Source organism: Coregonus clupeaformis, chromosome 9, assembly GCF_020615455.1.
Source record: "Coregonus clupeaformis isolate EN_2021a chromosome 9, ASM2061545v1, whole genome shotgun sequence".
Lineage (NCBI taxonomy): Eukaryota > Metazoa > Chordata > Actinopteri > Salmoniformes > Salmonidae > Coregonus > Coregonus clupeaformis.
The window spans coordinates 27,864,674-27,887,168 of record NC_059200.1 but is presented as its reverse complement, the minus strand read 5'-3'; the positions used below and the strand labels follow the sequence as shown (position 1 = coordinate 27,887,168).

The following is a 22,495-nucleotide window of genomic DNA, read 5'->3' as shown; positions in this document are numbered from 1 at the left end:
AGTAAGAGAGAGAGAGAACAGTAATGAATGACACTTTAGAATAGAAAGATCAAGGTAATTGTGGGTACCTTTTGTTATAATCAAAAGGTTTAAAGTTTAGAGGTAGAACTGAAAGGGGGAAAAAGTGACACTAGTGGTGATGGATGGAAGTACAAGTAAAGAGTTCAGAGCTTTGGGGAAAACTAGGGATGAGGAAGTAACAATAATGACATCACCACGTGAGTCTATTAAAACAACAGTGAGAAGTAATTTAACTCTTTCAACATTGATAGTTATTAAAGCCATAAATATAGCGCATTTGATTATAAGGGTCCAGCATCAATTATAGGGGGAAAATACTGTTATTAGGGTTAGGAGAATAATAATTATAATATGCCATTTAGGATGATGACGTTTCTTTCACAGGGAGAGAGAGATAATTAGGGAGAATAAGTATTGTTAGCAGGATCAGAAGTAGAAGCTGTTGCATTTAGTCAAACAAGGGATTATTTTGCGTAAGGTTACAGATAAAGATCAGGGAGAATGTGTACTTATCTAGTGAAAGCATAGAAATTTGTTCCGGTTAAGAATTATTGGTTAAAGGGCTATGTAATTCGTAAAGTGATGCTTATAATGGAAGATTTGAAGTCTGTAGAACGTTCCACAGTCACAGAGGGAGTTAAGGATAAGTTTATTACAGTAGTCACTCCAACAGGGAATAATCGAATAGGATGTTGGTAGTTTCCCACTAGAGGGAATTAAGGGTTTTAATTCATCAACTAAATCAACAACGTTAATGGTAACTTTGGGAAGGGATTAATGATACGATGGTAATAGCAAATGTAGGAAGGATGACAACAACTGTTCTGAAAGTAGAGGTAGCAAGAGGGACTCAGGAGGTTATGGTACGAATGGGGTTAAAATAAGAGAACAGATAGAAACAATATAGATTAATCTGAAATGGAGAATATAGATTCATCATGGAAGCTGCAGGATGGGGTCTTTTGATTTTGATGACAGAGGGGGGGGGTATCTGATCAGTACTGCTCGTTCCTCTGTTGTGAAAATTAGAGATAGATTAACTCATTCTGTAAGAATCAGTGAGGAATCTTGAGGGTTGATGTCTGTTGGGGATGCCAGCCCAAGACGTGTTAGACGGTCGCGCGGCCTCTGTCAGGTATGGGTTAGAGTTATGCTTTGTCATGACTGTGGTATCGGCAACAGTCATTGACCGATAAAATAATGTCATTGTCAGAACAGTGGTTTAAGCCTAGGGTTTAAGTGTTCTTGGGTAAATGGATTACCCTATGGGAATTGTTAGATGGAAAGTAAAGTCAGGTAACAGTGGAAACCTGAAGTATTCAGGTGAACCAGTGAAGATAAAAGTTGTTGTTGTTCTAATAAAACATATGAGGTAAGGGGTATGTTTATGGGAATATCAGAGTGTGATGAGTATAGTATAACTTTGGATAAGTATGAACTTAAGGGTAGTAATGACAAATAATAGGTTAATTTTTATATACCAGGTAGTAAGAAGAGCAGGACTTTGATGGTTAAAAGATTAGCTTTTGACTGACAATGTGACTATGGGGAATTTTAGAGATATTTAGGGGTTTGGGGGTGATAAAGCATCTATATTCTTACATTAGGGATGGACAGGATTTGGTTACATGTCAACGTTGAAGCTTCTATATGAGGTTTCTACTATTATAAGAGGGATAGCACCGGACACAGCTAAATCTAGGGTTAAAAGGGGTGACATGGCTACATGTCATAGTCTTCAAGCCTATCATTGGAGAATAAGTCTGGGAGAGAAGTGGGGACTTGGATTTTTAGTCATGGTATGGTGCAAACATTTGGGAAGATCATATTGATAAATATTTGTTATATTTTGGGTCCGGATAGTTCAGAGAATATTACTGGGGTTATATATATATACATGGGAAAATATCAGGGATGCATTTGGTTGCAAGATCAGTTAGGCCAGTAGGGGGCAGTGATGGGTTACATTTTAATCACAGCTTTGATAGCACTGTGTAAATATGTTACTGACTTTTGAGAAAGTTATGAGATTGAGATAGGTTGGGGAAGTGGTGCCTGGAGGCAACACTCAGATGCCATTGTTGACTGTTCCGGATCTGGACGAAGAGGGACAAGTGGCCTACTGATGGATAAATATCATATTTGATTATTTGATCATTTTATTTTTATTGTTTCAAGGAAAACATTTTTTTAGGGTGATTTTAAAATGATTTTAGAATGATTTTATGAATCAAGGGGGGGAATGGATAATGTGATTCATACATCATTTATATGTCATTTTTATATTCTTAAATTGATGTTGAGGTTTAATTTGAAAATGTTGTTTTGCAAAGGATACTGTTTGGTCGTTTATTTTCTTTTCATTCCAGAAGCATTTGGGGGAACATGTGACTCAAACAAAGACAATATGAAGGGACAATATGACTGGAGGAGATGGAACAAGGAGGGTGTGGAAAGGTTTCGATTCCATCATCAACGATGCAGTGGAGGTGGAGACTACGGAGGAGATGAAGTGTAGTGGACTACATTCCAGTGTCTGCAATGAAATATAGACATATTTGATGTGTAATACATAATGGTGTCATATTCTTAGGTATTGATTTTAGTAGAATGATGTTTGATGTTATTGAATGCAGATGAGGATCTTAGATGCTTTTGTTTATTTCGATGGGGTTTAGGGAAAGGACGTTTAGGCAGGGAGAGATTCCCTTTCAGGTCCTATGGGTTGACCAGCCTGAGAGTGGATGTTTCTGGATAGGATTTTGTTTGCAGGGGAAACATGTGTATTTAATGGCATCATAGTTTCAAATGTATTTACATGGTCTATGAGTTTATCTGGAGTACCGCGGTGGTTGCCTGGGGCAGAATTTTACTGTCTTGATTGATGGATGGATGGATTTGGAACAAAGGTTGCCGGACAGGTTTTTCGCTCTCACACTCCATAAAGATTTATTCATAATTCATAGTAATGTGTTCACACTTCATAAACAGTTTGTTCATAATTCATAGTAATGTGTTCACACTTCATAAATAGTTATTCATATTTCATAGAAAGGTATTTACATTCTAGAGGAGAATGTTTTTGGGTTTAAGGTTAAGGATACTCAATAAGATAAATTGTTACTGGTCATAATCCTATTCTGTTTGTTTTCGAGACTTAGTTTAGTCTCGAAGGGGGGAATATAGTATCTGAAGATTATGCCTTTGTTAAATGTTTTTCATGAAGAAATGGAATGTTGTTTGTGTTAGTAGGAAGAGGGAATGTTTTGGGTGTGACGCCAAATACAACAGACCGGAAGTGTCTTGTAGACAGGGGAGACTGGGGATTGGCCAGAAGAGGGGGTAACCCTTATTTTGGCAGTGTCTATATAAGAAGGGTTTTGGACAATAAACCCCAGAGCGGTTATTATAATTCGAGGCAACTGCTCTCCAGACAACGCGTGTCTGTAATTTATGCTGTAACCTCGTGGTATGAATAAAAACTTCTGACACGATGCAGCATAGATGGACTCTTTTGTTGACAGCAATGATGACCACCATTCATCATATACTACAATAGTAAAGTACCTCCATTAGCTCCTCATCCTGCTGATCGAATGGCTTCCCATCTTTCCTGTTGTAGAATGTAGCCACGCCCACAATCTCTTCCATCATGTTGACAATTGGCATGGACAGCACATTCTTTATGGTCCAACCACTGTCATCCAAGGGCTCTGACTGCATCATGGGAAGACACAAGATAAACGCTCAACAGGAATTATGCAAGTAGCTCAACTTTTTGCCAAAACTACAAATCAAATCAAATTGTATTTGTCACATGCACCGAATACAACAGGTGTAGACCTTACAGTGAAATGCTTACTTACAAGCCCTTAACCAACAATGCAGTTTTAAGAAAAATAAGTAAACAATAGATAAGTCAAAAATTAAAGCAGTAAAATAACAGTAAAAATAACAGTAGCGAGACAATATACAGGGGGTACCGGTACCGAGTCAATGTGCAGGGGCACCGGTTAGTCGAGGTAATTGAGGTAATATGTACATGTAGGTATAGTTAAATTGACTATGCATGGATAATAAACAGAGAGTAGCAGTAGCGTAAAAGAAGGGGTGTGGGGGGGGGGGGGACAATGCAAATAGTCCGGGTAGCCATTTGATTAGCTTATGTCTTATGGCTTGGGGGTAGAAGCTGTTAAGAATAATTTTGGATGTAGACTTGGCACTCTGGTACCACTTGCCGTGCGGTAGAGAGAGAACAGTCTATGACTAGGGTGGCTGGAGTATTTGACCATTTTTAGGGCCTTCTTCTGGCACCGCCTGGTATGGAGGTCCTGGATGTCAGGAAGCTTGGCCCCAGTGATGTGCTGGGCCGTACGCACTACCCTCTGTAGTGCCTTGCGGTCGGAGGCCGAGCAGTTGCCATGCCAGGCAGTGATGCAACCAGTCAGGATGCTCTCGATGGTGCAGCTGTAGAACTTTTTGAGGATCTGAGGACCCATGCCAAATCTTGAGGGGGAATAGGCTTTGTCGTGCCCTCTTCACGACTGTCTCTATGTGTTTGGACCATGATAGTTTGTTGGTGATGTGGACACCAAGGAACTTGAAGCTCTCAACCTGCTCCACTACAGCCCCGTCGATGAGAATGGGGGCATGCTCTGTCCTCTTTTCCTGTGGTCCACAATCATCTCCTTTGTCTTAATCATGTTGAGGGAGAGGTTGTTATCCTGGCAACACACGGCCAGGTCTCTGACCTCCTCCCTGTCTCATCGTTGTCGGCGATCAGGCTTTTGTGTCGTTGGCAAACTTAATGATGGTGTTGGAGTCATGCCAGACCATGCAGTCATGGGTGAACAGGGAGTACAGGAGGGGACTGAGCACGCACCCCTGAGGGGCCCCCGTGTTGAGGATCAGTGTGGCAGATGTGTTGTTACCTACCCTTACCACCTGGGGGCAGCCCGTCAGGAAGTCCAGGATCCAGTTGCAGAGGGAGGTGTTTAGTCCCAGGTTTCTTAGCTTAGTGATGAGCTTTGAGGGCACTATGGTGTTGAAAGCTGAGCTGTAGTCAATGAATAGCATTCTCACGGAGGTGTTCCTTTTGTCCAGGTGGGAAAGAGCAGTGTGGAGTGCAATAGAGATTGCATCATCTGTGGATCTGTTGGGGCGGTATGCAAATTGGAATGGGTCTAGGGTTTCTGGGATAATGGTGTTGATGTGAGCAATGACCAGCCTTTCAAAGCACTTCATGGCTACAGACGTGAGTGCTACGGGTCGGTAGTCATTTAGGCAGGTTATCTTAGTGTTCTTGGGCACAGGGACTATGGTGGTCTGCTTGAAACATGTTGGTATTACAGACATATAAGGATACTTGATTTTATAATGAAGCAAAATGTACCTGAAACTTGAACATCTCCTCTGTTGTGGGATTCATGATGTTACATATCTAGATATTAAAAATAATCAGTACAGCATCAACAACACATGCAAATTGTGGCAATTTTAACGTTCTCTTATTTTGAAGTCAATTCCAAATTCTGAAAGTATTTCAAACACTGCTGGAATGCTAGTTAAAAGGGGGAACTTACAAGACCAGTTTCGGCCACATATGTGGGCAATCCAGTACACAACACCCAGTGTTCTGGAGTGGGAGTCCTGTTGACAGGAGACAGTCAGACAACACACATTGATTATTCCTCTATACAGTGTTATACAGGGTTGTAACTACTTCAACTATACACAAATGTTCAGAGAAAGGTGAGAGAAACATACGCGATAACTTTGATATCCTCTTTTCCATGCAAAATATAATCAATTACTTTGTAGAATATTACTTCCTAGAATCACAAATAACCCCAAAAAAAACACAAATTAGAATTTGCAGAAACAAAGGCAAAAAGGTAAAGACCAGTTCATGTGGTAATAAGTAGATAGATATGAACACTTACTCTGCCGTCAGGAGTAACAGGTCCAGCGTAGGGGGGCTGATCTCCCATCAACACTGGCCAGATGTCAAAGAACTCCTATAGCAACAAAGCAATGACACAGATGGATTGCCACACACAGCATATTAATAATATAGTGTGTAGTGCCATATGAGCTATGTCATGTAGGCTACAGTATTACCAGAGGAGACCCATAATAACTCTTCTTTCTGATAACTAAATGGGTGGGTCATTCTTGAATTGTGGTGGCATTTACGTCCCTCACCTTTGCAACCATGAAAAAACACTTTAACTTGACGAATAGTTACATACCATACATGTTTTTGTTTATATTTTACTGTTTATCAATGATAAAACATAATGCAATTCCTTTATACTGCAAAACGTTATGTTTGTGCATTAAAGTACTTAAGCAAATGGACTTGTCCCAGTAGTGATGAGTAGAGTTGTAGTGACATGTTTTGGGATTTGGGGATATTTATCTATTATTTTCAATGCAAGAAAGTAATCAAAAGTATTTAATATATTGTATAGATCAATAAAAACGAAGAAGGCTATTAAAATACCTATTTTTATAATATGTGTCCCTAAGTTTTATTTAATTGGTGTTTCTGCCTTGAAAATCACTCATTACATTGAGCACCAGTGGCAAACTGTTATCGGGGTAGGGGTATATATTAAAGAAAATGATTAGCTAATCACACACTTTTAGTATGTCATAAACTTCAGGATTCAATTGAAAATTTGGTGTGTCTAAATAAAAAGTGTATTTGGTGTTACTCAATTTAAATGCAGGGAAATTACATTGTGCGCAAAATGATTAATTATATAACTTTAATACATTATTTTTAAAGGGTTATTGACCTTCGATTTGAGCATCTGTGACCTCCATTTAAGAACATTTTCAATTACTTAAAATGTGTCATTGGTGTTACCGTCATTGGTGTTACCGTCAATGGTGTTACCGTCAATGGTGTTACCGTCAATGGTGTTACTACTCCTACTGGTGGCACAATGTTATCATAATGATAAAAATGATTTAAAGTAATTAAACTGCCATGTTAGTTGATTTGGAATAGGAAGATTTAAACAAAACAAATTCCAAAATGCCATGCCCAAATGTCACTGCAATTGAAGAATGACCTGGCTACATCACCTTCTCCTTTGTCATGTCCAGTAGGCCCACAGAGTACCTGTCACAGTTCAGGTACGCCCGCACTGTATACAGGGCTTTGTGGAACTGTCTCTCAATGTCTGTTAGCTCCTCAAACACCTTGTTGGCGGACCACAACAGGACCTATACCCGACAGAAATCAACAACCATAAAGGATCAGTTAAAAACCAGTTGGTTGCTATTTCCATAAATGTGTGAAAGCTAAATAAGAGCCTTTTTTTGTGTGTGCACCATATTGTAATTTACAACTAGTCCTTCCTCTGAATATCAGCGCAGACAGCAGACTCACCTGTCCTTTTCGAGTCTCACAGTTGTACAGGTAGTTCAACTGGTAAATTTTCAGGTTCAAAGTGGCTATTCTGAGATACTTCAGAAAGAGCTGGGAGACAGAAAAATATGAATTAGTCTTAGAGAGAAATACGTACATTGATGTGTAATTATGGTGGTAGAGGGAAGGCGAGAAGTACAAATGCATGTATGTGAAAACATCAGTCATGAATGTGACCTTCCTCTTCATAAAGGCAGCACAGTTTGTATGTGTTCTCTGTTGGACATGTTTGTGTTCTACAACAGCATTCAGTGTTCGTATGCTGCATGTGCTTTCAGTGAACAAACTTTGGGATTGGGGAAAGCCTCTTGATTACCATTTTGTTTTCAATTTATTTGGTCATTTAGCAGATGCTCTTATCCAGAGCAATTTACATGAGCAATTAGGGTTAAGTGCCTTGCTCGGGAATTCGAACCAGCGGTTACTGGCCCAACACTCTTAACCGCTAGGCTACCTGCCTCCCATCCCCAACTAATTCAGACTCTAACGTCATGTAATGAACTCATCATAGTATTTCCATTGTGACTGTGTGGGATTTCCCTGCTGACATATGGAGATGTGTGGATCCTATTCTCAGACTCACTTAATCCTCAGTACTCACATCCTCATCCTCAGTGGTGAAGTGGGGTCCAGTGGTCTTGTTCAGGGCCATGATCACAGCCACCACATCCTCTCCATTCATGATGGGCGAGGCTAATATGTTCCTGGTTTTGTACTCTGTCAGGTCATCAACGAACGAGCTGAAGTGACTGCTCTGTATGGCAGAAAACAAAGCAAATTACTGACATCAGAGATCACACATGGATGTGTTAAGACGGGTCTATAAATCAATACATAGGCTTGGTGTGGAGCCTTTTTCAGTTTACATATCATTATAGACCACAGATTAATACATGTTAACCTCTTGCATATTCAAGATAAAAGACAATGTATAAAAGGGATATATGTAGCTACTCAGTTAAGAAATACACTTCAATATCAAGAGTGAATGTAAATCTGGGCAATGTGAAATATACAGTGGGGAAAAAAAGTATTTAGTCAGCCACCAATTGTGCATGTTCTCCCACTTAAAAAGATGAGAGAGGCCTGTAATTTTCATCATAGGTACACGTCAACTATGACAGACAAAATGAGGAAAAAAATCCAGAAAATCACATTGTAGGATTTTTATGAATTTATTAGCAAATTATGGTGGAAAATAAGTATTTGGTCAATAACAAAAGTTTCTCAATACTTTGTTATATACCCTTTGTTGGCAATGACACAGGTCAAACGTTTTCTGTAAGTCTTCACAAGGTTTTCACACACTGTTGCTGGTATTTTGGCCCATTCCTCCATGCAGATCTCCTCTAGAGCAGTGATGTTTTGGGGCTGTCGCTGGGCAACACAGACTTTCAACTCCATCCAAAGATTTTCTATGGGGTTGAGATCTGGAGACTGGCTAGGCCACTCCAGCACCTTGAAATGCTTCTTACGAAGCCACTCCTTCGTTGCCCGGGCGGTGTGTTTGGGATCATTGTCATGCTGAAAGACCCAGCCACGTTTCATCTTCAATGCCCTTGCTGATGGAAGGAGGTTTTCACTCAAAATCTCACGATACATGGCCACATTCATTATTTCCTTTACACAGATCAGTCGTCTTGGTCCCTTTGCAGAAAAACAGCCCCAAAGCATGATGTTTCCACCCCCATGCTTCACAGTAGGTATGGTGTTCTTTGGATGCAACTCAGCATTCTTTGTCCTCCAAACACGACAAGTTGACTTTTTACCAAAAAAGTTCTATTTTGGTTTCATCTGACCATATGACATTCTCCCAATCCTCTTCTGGATCATCCAAATGCACTCTAGCAAACTTCAGACGGGCCTGGACATGTACTGGCTTAAGTAGGGGGACACTCAGGATTTGAGTCCCTGGCGGCGTAGTGTGTTACTGATGGTAGGCTTTGTTACTTTGGTCCCAGCTCTCTGCAGGTCATTCACTAGGTCCCCCCGTGTGGTTCTGGGATTTTAGCTCACCGTTCTTGTGATCATTTTGACCCCACGGGGTGAGATCTTGCGTGGAGCCCCAGATCGAGGGAGATTATCAGTGGTCTTGTATGTATTCCATTTCCTAATAATTGCTCCCACAGTTGATTTCTTCAAACCAAGCTGCATACCTATTGCAGATTCAGTCTTCCCGGCCTGGTGCAGGTCTACAATTTTGTTTCTGGTGTCCTTTGACAGCTCTTTGGTCTTGGCCATAGTGGAGTTTGGAGTGTGACTGTTTGAGGTTGTGGACAGGTGTCTTTTATACTGATAACAAGTTCAAACAGGTGCCATTAATACAGGTAACGAGTGGAGGACAGAGGAGCCTCTTAAAGAAGAAGTTACAGGTCTGTGAGAGCCAGAAATCTTGCTTGTTTGTAGGTGACCAAATACTTATTTTCCACCATAATTTGCAAATAAATTCATTAAAAATCCTACAATGTGATTTTCTGGATTTTTTTTTCTCAATTTGTCTGTCATAGTTGACGTGTACCTATGATGAAAATTACAGGCCTCTCTCATCTTTTTATGTGGGAGAACTTGCACAATTGGTGGCTGACTAAATACTTTTTTTCCCCACTGTAAATTTATTTGATTCGTGTTAGCTTCCTGCTGACCCCAGTGTAAACGCCCCAGGACAGGTGCCATAATCCCAGATACAGCAGGGGGTAATGGGATATATAATAACTGGATTATGTCTGTCGAGAGGATTTATATTGTCTCCAGATATTCATTTAGAAGCTCCCCACAGAACAGTATAGTTGCCATACTACTTTATGTGACACTGTGTTTTAATAAAAATAACATTTGAACACTATGTGTATGTTAAAATAGTCATGGATTAAATAACTATTCACTTTTTTGTCTGGCTGAACATGAAATTGATGCATCTATATATTTTGTATTTGTTTGTTGGATTAAATAACTATTCACTTTTTTGTCTGGCTGAACATGAAATTGATGCATCTATATATTTTGTATTTGTTTGTTATTTGTGGCAGTTGGTACAGCTAGAAGATATTATCATGTGGGATTGTGTGACAAGGCCCTTGTAAAAGATTATTGACACAATTTCACTGAAGCCACTGGGTCCCAGCCTCTGGGACACTGTCTGTCTGTCCTCATCACTACCACAATGTTTATGTCCTAAATTCTGGGACACTGTCTGTATGTCTGTCCCCATCACTACCACTGGCTCCTAGCCTCTGGGACACTGTCTGTCTGTCCCAATCACTACCACTGGCTCCTAGCCTCTGGGACACTGTCTGTCTGTCCCAATCACTACCACAACATACGTTTATGTTTCATATTCCCCATCTGACTCTTACCTCATTGGCATCTTTCAAATTTATGTGTTTCTTGGTCTGGGCCACATTTCCCACCACCCCAAGGTCCAGGGGGAAGACTATCTCGTGGTCAGGGTGAACCACACAGTCGTCCAGCTCAGACTCGGTGGTGATGTTGAAAAGACGCGTGGCTAGCTCTGCGATGCCGTTCCTCTCCCGGTACATGAACAGGCTGCAGCGGTCGGCTTGGATCAGGGCCACGATCCTCTTCAGGATCTTGAACACCACTTTCTCCATGTTCACATTCTCCTGCATTTCTTTAATCAGGTCGAACAGGATCTGGCCTTCCTCTATCTGGCTCAGCTCCTGTAACATCCCAAAATCTACCTTGGACTCCGGGATCCCCGCCATCACAGAGAGGGCCCCTGGTGTGAGCTTCTTGTTGAAGTAGCCCTGGGCGAAAGCTGGGTTTCCATCCAGGAACTTCTCAACATCTTCCTTTGTCGCACTCATCTTGGGTTAGGGATGTACTGGTTCTACCCCAGTCCCTGTATTCAAACCAACAGTCTCTAAAAAGACGACAAAACCAATTATCTATTAATTACTTGCAAATAAAAAGTGGATACATTCACACCATGTAATGAAAAAAGAGGGCAGGCAGGTTAGGCAGGTTAGTTAGGTCCTGGTGTGAACAGAGGAGACCGCTGCAGTGGCAGGGGAGGGAGGGCTGAGTCCAATCCCACTGTCATCAGCAAGCTTTTCTCTTAATAGTGTTGAAGGTGAACCAGGATCTGCTCATGCAAAACTGATCAGGTGATCACTATGAAGGAGGCCAACCCAGTCCAGTCCTATCATTGACCCATTCCCTCCTCTTCCTTCGCCCCTCGACAGGTTTAGCAAACAAGCTTGAAGGAGAAGAGATCCGGACCCCCTCAAACAGTCACCTATCTGAAACCAGATAGCCTAGTTAAAGATGTCCCCCATTTGGTTTGTCTCCAACTGTAGCCTGCTCTTGCCCCAGGTAAAAGCTCTTAATGTTCTTATTTTTAAAAAAGCACTCCTCATTGCTAAGCCCTATTTAGCCAGGCCACCAACTGATTATCTCAGCACCCCAATTCTAGTCTCCTCAGTCAGTTCTACTGCTATGGGAGCCTATAGCCTTCACAGGACTCTGCTGGTAGTAGCCTTCAGAAGCAGAAAAACCTTAGTTAACTAGTTATATTTCAACAGCCTCTGTTTAACACATCTGAAGCACATTACATTTAAGGTTTGTGGAGAAGAAAGCTTTACTTAAGATGTAAGTTCAATGATTATGCTGCAGTATCTGTTATCATACAATCACAATATTGAATTTATAAATAGTAATGATTAGGTGAGAGACAGACGGATAGAGAGACAGACAGAGATGTATGGGGGTCTATGAGACAATAAGACAAGCCTGATAATAAAATGCCAATAATCTTTCCACCCCGGCTATATTAAGGTTCCTTAACCATCTTATACAAAAGGTCAGCTGGATAATCTCCACATGAATAGATTCATACTATCAGATCTGCTACCTGTGAGTGAGATGAGGCTGGCGAGGGAGGTGTATCATAGTAAAACGTTTGTTCATATGAACCTGCGCGTGTCTTTCTTTGTTTGAGGGTATATGCTTACGAGCATTTGCTTATGAGTGTGTATAAAACAGTACAGTCTGTAATGTTTGTTATTCAATATATATATATATATAACTACTATTATTTTATAATAAATATCAAATTGATTCAATAGTTATTTCATCACAATTACATTACAAACCTCTGAAACTAGTGTGGATCAGTCAATGCATATGATCCCAAGGCAATATACTAATCTAAGCTACTCTCTACACATGGATATGAGGGATTTAACAAATGTACGCATCTAATGATACTAGCTGTAATATTAATCCAACCATCGCACGCCTTTACATTACCATTGCACGCCCTTACACATGATAACATGTGCACTATACACACGTCCACATGGATTTTGTGTTGTAGATACAGTGCATTCGGAAAGTATTCAGACCCCTTGACTTTTTCCACATTTTGTTACGCTATAGCCTTATTCTAAAATGGATTCAATTGTTTTTTTCCCTCATCAATCTACACACAATACCCCATAATGACAAAGCAAAAACAGGCTTCTAGAAATATTTGCTAATGTATTAGAAATAAAAAACGCTTTACTCAGTACTTTGTTGAAGCACCTTTGGCAGCGATTACAGCCTTGAGTCTTATTGGGTATGATGCTACAAGCTTGGCATACCTGTATTTGGGGAGTTTCTCCCATGCTTCTCTGCAGATCTTCTCAAGCTCTGTCAGGTTGGATGGGGAGCGCCACTGCACAGCTATTTTCAGGTCTCTCCAGAGATGTTCCATCGTGTTCAAGTCCGGGCTCTGGCTGGGCCACTCAAGGACATTCAGAGACTTGTCCCGAAGCCACTCCTGCGTTGTCTTGGCTGTGTGCTTGGGGTCGTTGTCCTGTTGGAAGGTGAACCTTAGCCCCAGTCTGAGGTCCTGATCAGGTTTTCATCAAGGATCTCGCTGCAATTTGCTCTGTTCATCTTTCCCTCGATCCTGACTAGTCTCCCAGTCCCTGCCGCTGAAAAACATCCCTACAGCATGATGCTGCCACCACCATGCTTCACCGTAGGGATGGTGCCAGGTTTCCTCCAGACGTGACGCTTGGCATTCAGGCCAAAGAGTTCAATCTTGGTTTCATCAGACCAGAGAATCTTGTTTCTCATGGTCTGAGTCCTTTAGGTGCCTTTTGGCAAACTCCAAGTGGGCTGTCATGTGCCTTTCACTGAGGAGTGGCTTCCGTTTGGCCACTCTACCCTAAAGGCCTGATTGGTGAAGTGCTGCAGAGATGGTTGTCCTTCTGGAAGGTCCTCCCATCTCCACAGAGGACCTCTGGAGCTCTCTCAGAGTGACCATCGGGTTCTTGGTCACCTCCCTGACCAAGGCCCTTCTCCCCCAATTGCTCAGTTTGGCCGGGCGGCCAGCTCTAGGAAGAGTCTTGGTGGTTCCAAACTTCTTCCATTTAAGAATGATGGAGGCCACTGTGTTCTTGGGGACCTTCAAAGCTGCAGAAATGTCTTGGTACCCTTCCCCAGATCTGTGCCTCGACACAATCCTGTCTCGGAGCTCTACAGACAATTCCTTCGACCTCGTGGCTTGGTTTTTGCTCTGACATGCACTGTCAAACGTGGGACCTTATATAGACTCCAATCAAGTTGTAGAAACATCTCAAGGATGATCAATGGAAACAGGATGCACCTGAACTCAATTTCAAGTCTCATAGCAAAGGGTCTGAATGCTTAAATAAATAAGGTATTTCTGTTTGAACATTTTTATAAAGTTGCAAAAAACATATAAAATAATTGTAGCTTTTGTCATTATGGGGCATTGTGTGTAGATTGATGTCATTTGTTTTATTGAATCCATTTTAGAATAAGGCTGTAACGTAACAAAATGTGGAAAAAATGAAGGGGTCTGAATACTTTCCGAATGCACTATATGTGTTAGGGGAGTCGGGGCCTGAGGGCACACACTTAGTGTGTTGTGAAATCTGTTATGAATGTATTGTCATGTTTTTACATTTGTATAACTGCCTTAATTTCGCTGGCTTGGCAGCAGCTAATGGGGATCCATAATAAATACAAATACAAATACAAATACAAATTACCTGTTCGTCACCAATGAACTGTTGACCCCTTGTGGTGCATTATGTCCATGGTGCATGGGTCACATTTTAACCTAGAGATACAGTGCTACAACACAACACAAGATGGCAGCCGGCTCATACTAAGGACCAAGCTAATTGAGCTTGTACTGTTAATCATTGCTGCTGAGGCTGACCATGCCTTTGAGATTCATGTCATCGAAATTCTATTCAAGAGATTTTGTTTAACCAGTACCTATTAGAACCATTGATTGTTTGTCATACGCCTTCCGTTATTTTCTATTGGCACTAGAATTCTTCAATGTCATTTCAATTTATTTGATATGCTAGATATAGTCAGCAAATGTATGCTCCCTCTCAGCCTCTTTACCAAAGGTTCAAATGAATAAAAAGCAACAACACACCTAGACTCACTTTCCACTGGTCTAAATGATTACTGTAACCTGGTAACTAAAATACCAACATTGAACGCCTGTACAGAAAAACCTGTGGGTTGTCTAACGCAGTACAATATTGTATGCTATTGTCAACAGACATCCATGTGCCAACAATCTTCCCTGAGGCCTAAGATCAAGTGTGTGATTACAAGCATAAATATAGTACAGGCATCAGCTTGGAGTTTGCAAGCACAGTATGTGGTTTTTCAAATAACTACAGAACAACTAAAGAATTACAGAACAACTAAAGAACTACAGAACTACAGAACAACTACAGAACTACAGAACAACTAAAGAACTACAGAACTACAGAACAACTAAAGAACTACAGAACAACTACAGAACTACAGAACAACTAAAGAACTACAGAACTGTAGAACAACTAAAGAACTACAGAACAACTAAATAACTACTAATGCCCAAAGAGCTATCCCAGAAATAGACAATAACACTGGGTGTAATGCCTCAAAGTAGTGTTGAGGAAGACTACAGTACACAATGCGCTAACTACCGGAAGTGCCTTTAGTTAAATTAATGAAGAGGGAATGAAGAGGGGTGGTGCCACTCCTCTGCTGAGCCCGTTAGCCAATCATTCAGGCCCTTTGCCATCATCCTCTGTGTCCACTCCTCAGAGTCAGGTGTCCCCAGAGAACTCCAGACAGCTCCAGAGAACTCCAGACAGCTCCAGACAGCTCCAGACAGTTCCAGACAGCTCCAGACAGTTCCAGACAGCTCCAGACAGCTCCAGACAGCTCCAGACAGCTCCAGACAGCTCCAGACAGTTCCAGACAGCTCCAGACAGTTCCAGACAGTTCCAGACAGCTCCAGACAGCTCCAGACAGCTCCAGACAGTTCCAGACAGCTCCAGACAGCTCCTGGCAGGAGGCTTCAGGTACTGGGATTACACCTTGGAGTGCACATGTCTTATACTGGTAACAGGTGGACAGTGGTGGAAAAAGTACCTAATTGTAATACTTGAGTAAAAATAAAGATACCTTAATAGAAAATGACTCAAGTAAAAGTGAAAGTCACCCAGTAAAATATTACTTGAGTAAAAGTCTAAAAGTATTTGGTTTTAAATATACTTAAGTATTAAAAGTAAATGTAATTGCTAAAATATACTTAAGTATCAAAAGTAAAAGTATGAATAATTTCACATTCCTTATATTAAGCAAACCAGACGGCACAATTTTTTATTTTTTTCACGGATAGCTAGGGGCACACTCCAACACTCAGACATAATTTACAAACAAAGCGTGTGTGTTTAGTAAGTCCGCCAGATCAGATGCAGTAGGGATGACCAGGGGTGTTCTCTTGATAAGTGTGTGAATTGGACCATTGTCCTGTCCTGCTAAGCATTCAAAATGTCACAAGTACTTTAGGGTGTCAGGGAAAATATATGGAGTAAAACGTACATTATTTTCTTTAGGAATGTAGTGAAGTAAAAGTAAAAGTTGTCAAAAATATAAGTAAGTAAGTACAGATAAAGTAACAGGGTTGACGATTTCATTTTCAATCAGCCATAAATCCCCTTGTGACAGCGGGAATGGAAGCTTGTGTGCAACAGGGAGGGCCAATTGAATGCAAGCTTCACAAAACAAATGTCATTTTTAGAACATTTCTAGCCTGTCTATCTATAGGTAACAGGGTTGACGTGTTATGCCTGACCTACTCAGTTTGCCAACACAAAACACCAGAAAATGGCCAAAAAGAGTAGAACCAGCTCACCTGCTTTTACACTATGATTTGACTATTAGATGTTCAAAGTTTCAAAACAAAAAGTTTAAGGAATAGTTTCAACATATTAAAATGAGAGTAGTCCCGTGTGGCTCAGTTGATAGAGCATGGCACTTGCAATGCCAGGGTTGTGGGTTTGATTTCCGCCGGGGACCAGAATGACAATGTATGCACTCATTACTGTAAGTCACTCTGGATAAGAGCGTCTGCTAAATGGCTAAAATGTAAAAATGAGATTTAAGTTCAAGTAACACACTCTTAGAAAAAAGGGTTATTTGGCTGTCCCCATAGGAGAACCATTTTTGGTTCCTGATAAAAAAAAACTTTTGGTTCTATTTAGAACCATTTTGGGTTCCATGTAGAACCCTCTGTGGATAGGATTCTACATGGGACCCAAAACGGTTCTACTTGGAACCAAAAGGGTTCTACCTGGAACCAACAAGGGTTCTTCAAATGGTTCTCTTATGGGGACAGCCGAAGAACCCTTTTAGGTTCTAGATAGCACCTTTTTTTCTAAGAGTGCAGGGTTGACCTTAAAATGAAATAAATAATAATAATCTTCAAAAATGACTTTGTCAAAGCAACAAAATAACTAGGGCTTTACAATTATGGTGAAATCTTAAACTTGGGTTAAGTAGGTACAAATATTCCTGGAAGTCACAGAGGGTGCATGGAGGAACATGTCAAAATGCTGAATTTTGGCACTTGCAAGTCTTTATTTTGGCATAACATATCTGATTTATTGTATTCTCTGTGTGGTCTATATTAAAGGGAACTTCATTGAATATAACAGGCTTTTAAAATTCAATATTGGTGCAAAATGTCTACTTAAAATATCAAAGGGACACAAAATACACTTATTTTGTGGAACGACCCTAGTATTCCATCACCAGCATAGTAATGATTTACAGTGGGGAAAAAAAGTATTTAGTCAGCCACCAATTGTGCAAGTTCTCCCACTTAAAAAGATGAGAGAGGCCTGTAATTTTCATCATAGGTACACGTCAACTATGACAGACAAAATGAGAAAAAAAAATCCAGAAAATCACATTGTAGGATTTTTAATGAATTTATTTGCAAATTATGGTGGAAAATAAGTATTTGGTCACCTACAAACAAGCAAGATTTCTGGCTCTCACAGACCTGTAACTTCTTCTTTAAGAGGCTCCTCTGTCCTCCACTCGTTACCTGTATTAATGGCACCTGTTTGAACTTGTTATCAGTATAAAAGACACCTGTTCACAACCTCAAACAGTCACACTCCAAACTCCACTATGGCCAAGACCAAAGAGCTGTCAAAGGACACCAGAAACAAAATTGTAGACCTGCACCAGGCTGGGAAGACTGAATCTGCAATAGGTAAGCAGCTTGGTTTGAAGAAATCAACTGTGGGAGCAATTATTAGGAAATGGAAGACATACAAGACCACTGATAATCTCCCTCGATCTGGGGCTCCACGCAAGATCTCACCCTGTGGGGTCAAAATGATCACAAGAACGGTGAGCAAAAATCCCAGAACCACACGGGGGACCTAGTGAATGACCTGCAGAGAGCTGGGACCAAAGTAACAAAGCCTACCATCAGTAACACACTACGCTGCCAGGGACTCAAATCCTGCAGTACCAGACGTGTCCCCCTGCTTAAGCCAGTACATGTCCAGGCCCGTCTGAAGTTTGCTAGAGTGCATTTGGATGATCCAGAAGAGGATTGGGAGAATGTCAGATGAAACCAAAATATATATTTTTGCTAAAAACTCAACTCGTCGTGTTTGGAGGACAAAGAATGCTGAGTTGCATCCAAAGAACACCATACCTACTGTGAAGCATGGGGGTGGAAACATCATGCTTTGGGGCTGTTTTTCTGCAAAGGGACCAGGACGACTGATCCGTGTAAAGGAAAGAATGAATGGGGCCATGTATCATGAGATTTTTAGTGAAAACCTCCTTCCATCAGCAAGGGCATTGAAGATGAAACGTGGCTGGGTCTTTCAGCATGACAATGATCCCAAACACACCGCCCGGGCAACGAAGGAGTGGCTTCGTAAGAAGCATTTCAAGGTCCTGGAGTGGCCTAGCCAGTCTCCAGATCTCAACCCCATAGAAAATCTTTGGCGGGAGTTGAAAGTCCGTATTGCCCAGCGACAGCCCCAAAACATCACTGCTCTAGAGGAGATCTGCATGGAGGAATGGGCCAAAATACCAGCAACAGTGTGTGAAAACCTTGTGAAGACTTACAGAAAACGTTTGACCTGTGTCATTGCCAACAAAGGGTATATAACAAAGTATTGAGAAACTTTTGTTATTGACCAAATACTTATTTTCCACCATAATTTGCAAATAAATTCATAAAAAATCCTACAATGTGATTTTCTGGATTTTTTTCCCTCATTTTCTCTGTCATAGTTGACGTGTACCTATGATGAAAATTACAGGCCTCTCTCATATTTTTAAGTGGGAGAACTTGCACAATTGGTGGCTGACTAAATACTTTTTTTCCCCACTGTATGTGCTGGAACAGAACAACTAATGCTTATTAGTGCTGGGTATGATTTCTCTAATCCTACTGGTCCTCTGTGTTTGGACAATACATTTTCCCATTGTAAGTGTGTGTGTGTGTGTGTGTGTATGTGTTTGTGTGTCTGTTTCTTTGCAGTTACATAAAGCCCTAATTGTTTTTACGGGAGGCGTGGGCGGGTTCAGAGGTGAAGCCAGATTACAGTCGGAATTTCACCAACCGGATTAACCCGCGATTTAATCACCTTATTTACTTACAAGAAGTGAAAATAATCAGTAAGCTTGTCTGTGTTCGTGTATATAAAGGACCCCAAACACAAGAGACTCCATAACCTAACGGACAACCACAAAACAGAGATCACTGAATTCTACTTGCTGCTCATCTTTACAAAGACAGGTAAGGTCCAGCGACTTGGTAGAGAGGATCCGTGGATATATTTTATGCTATAATAGAACTTGATTATCTTACTGAAAATGTAAATATTGTTCTTAAATACAGTAAGAATTGTTTTTGGAAGATACTACCTAGCTAAGAATGAGTTGTGCTTTTGTATAGATGTGCATGCAAAATATGGGATTAGACAGCTCATTTCTACCTCAAGACCCTATGAATATGTAACAGAATGACCATCGTACCTCAATTTATTTTATAAGAACAGCTATTTTTGATATAATTTTACTCCAACTACTACAGTGTCTCTAGGAATGCATTGAATGTTTACTAACTTGATTTGAGGCTCTCTCGCCTGATCTGGTGTGTATCAGTTAATCCCCATTGTCTCTCTCTCTCTGTGCTGTGCAGCATGGGATCATCAAAGCTGGCTCTCCTCATGGTCCTGATGGCCTGCGTGGAACACGCCTGGTCTGCCTCCTGCGTGGTCGACAGCTTCACAGTCAAGGAGGACTTTGAACCGAAGAGGGTGAGCTTTGCTACAGTACATACATTATGGGTCACATCCCTAGACAAACAAAAACAAGCGAAAAATGTCAGTTTTAAACATGATCGGATAAACATGGCTATACGAGAATGTGTAACGTAAATGCATAAGAGATGACTATAATGATCTACTGATAAAGTCTTGAATCTCCATATATACATTTAGTGCTCTGGATTTCCATCCTCATCTCCATCACTGTCTACGGTGTGTGAGAGTGTTTCTCACCTTTCTGGTTTTATTCTGGTTCTCTCTGTTGCAGTATGCAGGGAAATGGTATGCTCTTCAGAAGAAGGACCCTGAGGGACTGTTCCTCCAGGACAACATCTCTGCTGAGTACACCATCGATGATGACGGCACCATGACCGCCTCCTCCAAGGGACGTGTTACTCTCTTCGGGTGAGCAGATCTATATCAACTTGGAAGAACTAGCATATCAAGCATAGAGGCTAAACTAATTGTCTAATTGTACGGAAGAATGTGGATTGATATCTGAACATTAATATAAACTATTTGTCTGTTAGACCACAAGATTTTGTGGACAGGAAATATAGACAACAGTTTACAGTGTAGGTTATAGATCGCAATAATGTTGTGTTTGTATTTGACCACCGGTTCTGATTTGTGAGAGCTGATATGAGTTTGAGTTTGTTCTGGGTTGTGTGCTGATGAGTGTGTGTTGTTGTGTTGACAGGTTCTGGGTTGTGTGCTGATGAGTGTGTGTTGTTGTGATGACAGGTTCTGGGTTGTGTTCTAATGAGTGTGTGTTGTTGTGATGACAGGTTCTGGGTTGTGTTCTAATGAGTGTGTGTTGTTGTGATGACAGGTTCTGGGTTGTGTTCTAATGAGTGTGTGTTGTTGTGATGACAGGTTCTGGGTTGTGTGTGCTGACATGGCTGCCCAGTACAGTGTGCCTAACCCCACCACCCCCGGCAAGATGTTTATGAACTACCAGGGGTTAGCCAGCTACCTGTCCAGTGGAGGTGACAACTACTGGGTGATTGACACCGACTATGACAACTATGCCATCACCTACGCCTGCCGTACCCTGAAGGAGGATGGAAGCTGTGAGGATGGTTACTCCCTGATCTTCTCCCGTAACCCCCGTGGCCTGCCCCCAGCCATCCAGCGCATCGTCCGTGGGAAACAGGAGGAGATCTGCATGGCTGGCCAGTTCGAGCCTGTCCTGCAGTCCGGTGAGTTGGACACCTGTCTATAGGGACACAGCATGAAAACAAATGAGATCACATCTAGATAATTGCAATGAACATGAAGCAAAGATTCCTGATGAATGAATGAAAGATAAGAGGGAGCTTAGAGTTGTAGTTAAAATACAATCAGAAATATTCACAATCTTAGGAAGATAACTTATTCATGCTCCCTAACCTAACTTATGTTTCTCTTTCCTCTACAGGAGCTTGCTAAGTTGTCAGCACAGCCTGTGCTGAATTCCTTAAGCATGCTGGCATGAGAAGAGGCATCCAGGGCCGATGGATGGATCCATAGCAGCGCTGTAGAAATGAATAGACCGTGTTGCGAGGCAAGAGGGAAGAAGCTCACCTCTGCCACCCATTGTCTGAAGGGAAGGGTTGCTCAATTAGGTTGGTGTGTTCTGTCAAGTCAAGTGTGTGTGTGAAAATAAATCTTTTTTTTTTCAACAAATCTCTGAGTTGCATCCAAGTTTGATCAAGACTGTATTTAAGCAGTAAGGCCCAAGTGGGTGTGGTATATGGCCAATATACCGTGGCTAAGGGATATTCTTACACACAAGGTAACGCGGAGTGCCTGGATACAGACCTTAGCCGTGGTATATTGGCCATATATCACAAACCCCTGAGGTGCCTTATTGCTATTATAAACTGGTTACCAACGTAATTAGAAGAGTAAAAATAAATGCTTTGTCATAACCTTGGTATACGGTCTGATATACCACAGCTTTCAGGGCTCAAAACACCCAGTTTATAAAGAGCGATATACATCACTAAACTGAGAACCATACCTGAGGTACCTTTGAGATCAACACTGAGACAGAGCGCCACAACGAACCTCAAAGTTACACTGAACAAAAATATAAATGCAACATTCAACAATTTCAAAGATTTTACTGAGTTACAGTTCATATTAGGATATCCGTCAATTGAAATAAATAAATTAGGCCCTAATCTATGGATTTCACATGACTGGGAATACAGATATGCATATGTTGGTCACATATACTATAAAAAAAAGATAAGAGCATGGATCAGAAAATCAGACATTTTCAGCTTCCAGGAATTGTGTACAAATCCTTGTGACATGGAGCCGCGCATTATCATGCTGAAACATGAGCTGATGGCAGCAGATGAATGGCACAACAATGGGCCTCATCCGTGAAGAGCACAGTTCTCCA

General features: G+C 41.2%; 2 protein-coding genes across 2 annotated transcripts in view; one reads left to right on the top strand and one right to left on the bottom strand.

Annotated features, from left to right (window-relative positions):
• Positions 1-11,753, bottom strand: part of LOC121573900 (rod cGMP-specific 3',5'-cyclic phosphodiesterase subunit beta-like) — a 28,874-nt gene extending 17,121 nt beyond the window's left edge. The window contains exons 1-9 of the mRNA XM_041886287.2: positions 10,816-11,753; positions 8,064-8,216; positions 7,424-7,513; positions 7,117-7,257; positions 5,964-6,038; positions 5,788-5,852; positions 5,604-5,670; positions 5,414-5,461; positions 3,589-3,738 (exon numbers count right to left, since the gene is read on the bottom strand). Coding sequence (XP_041742221.1) covers positions 3,589-3,738; positions 5,414-5,461; positions 5,604-5,670; positions 5,788-5,852; positions 5,964-6,038; positions 7,117-7,257; positions 7,424-7,513; positions 8,064-8,216; positions 10,816-11,286 — 1,260 coding nt within the window. The 5' untranslated portion in view covers positions 11,287-11,753. The remainder of the gene's footprint in view (positions 1-3,588; positions 3,739-5,413; positions 5,462-5,603; positions 5,671-5,787; positions 5,853-5,963; positions 6,039-7,116; positions 7,258-7,423; positions 7,514-8,063; positions 8,217-10,815) is intronic.
• Positions 11,754-19,461: 7,708 nt separating this feature from the next.
• On the top strand, positions 19,462-21,762 carry rbp4l (retinol binding protein 4, like). The gene is made up of 5 exons (XM_041887030.2): positions 19,462-19,568; positions 19,974-20,091; positions 20,369-20,505; positions 20,977-21,302; positions 21,521-21,762. The coding sequence occupies exons 2-5, from the start codon at positions 19,975-19,977 to the stop codon at positions 21,529-21,531; spliced, it is 591 nt and encodes a 196-aa protein (XP_041742964.1). The 5' UTR covers positions 19,462-19,568; position 19,974; the 3' UTR covers positions 21,532-21,762.
• The last annotated feature ends 733 nt before the right edge of the window (positions 21,763-22,495 follow it).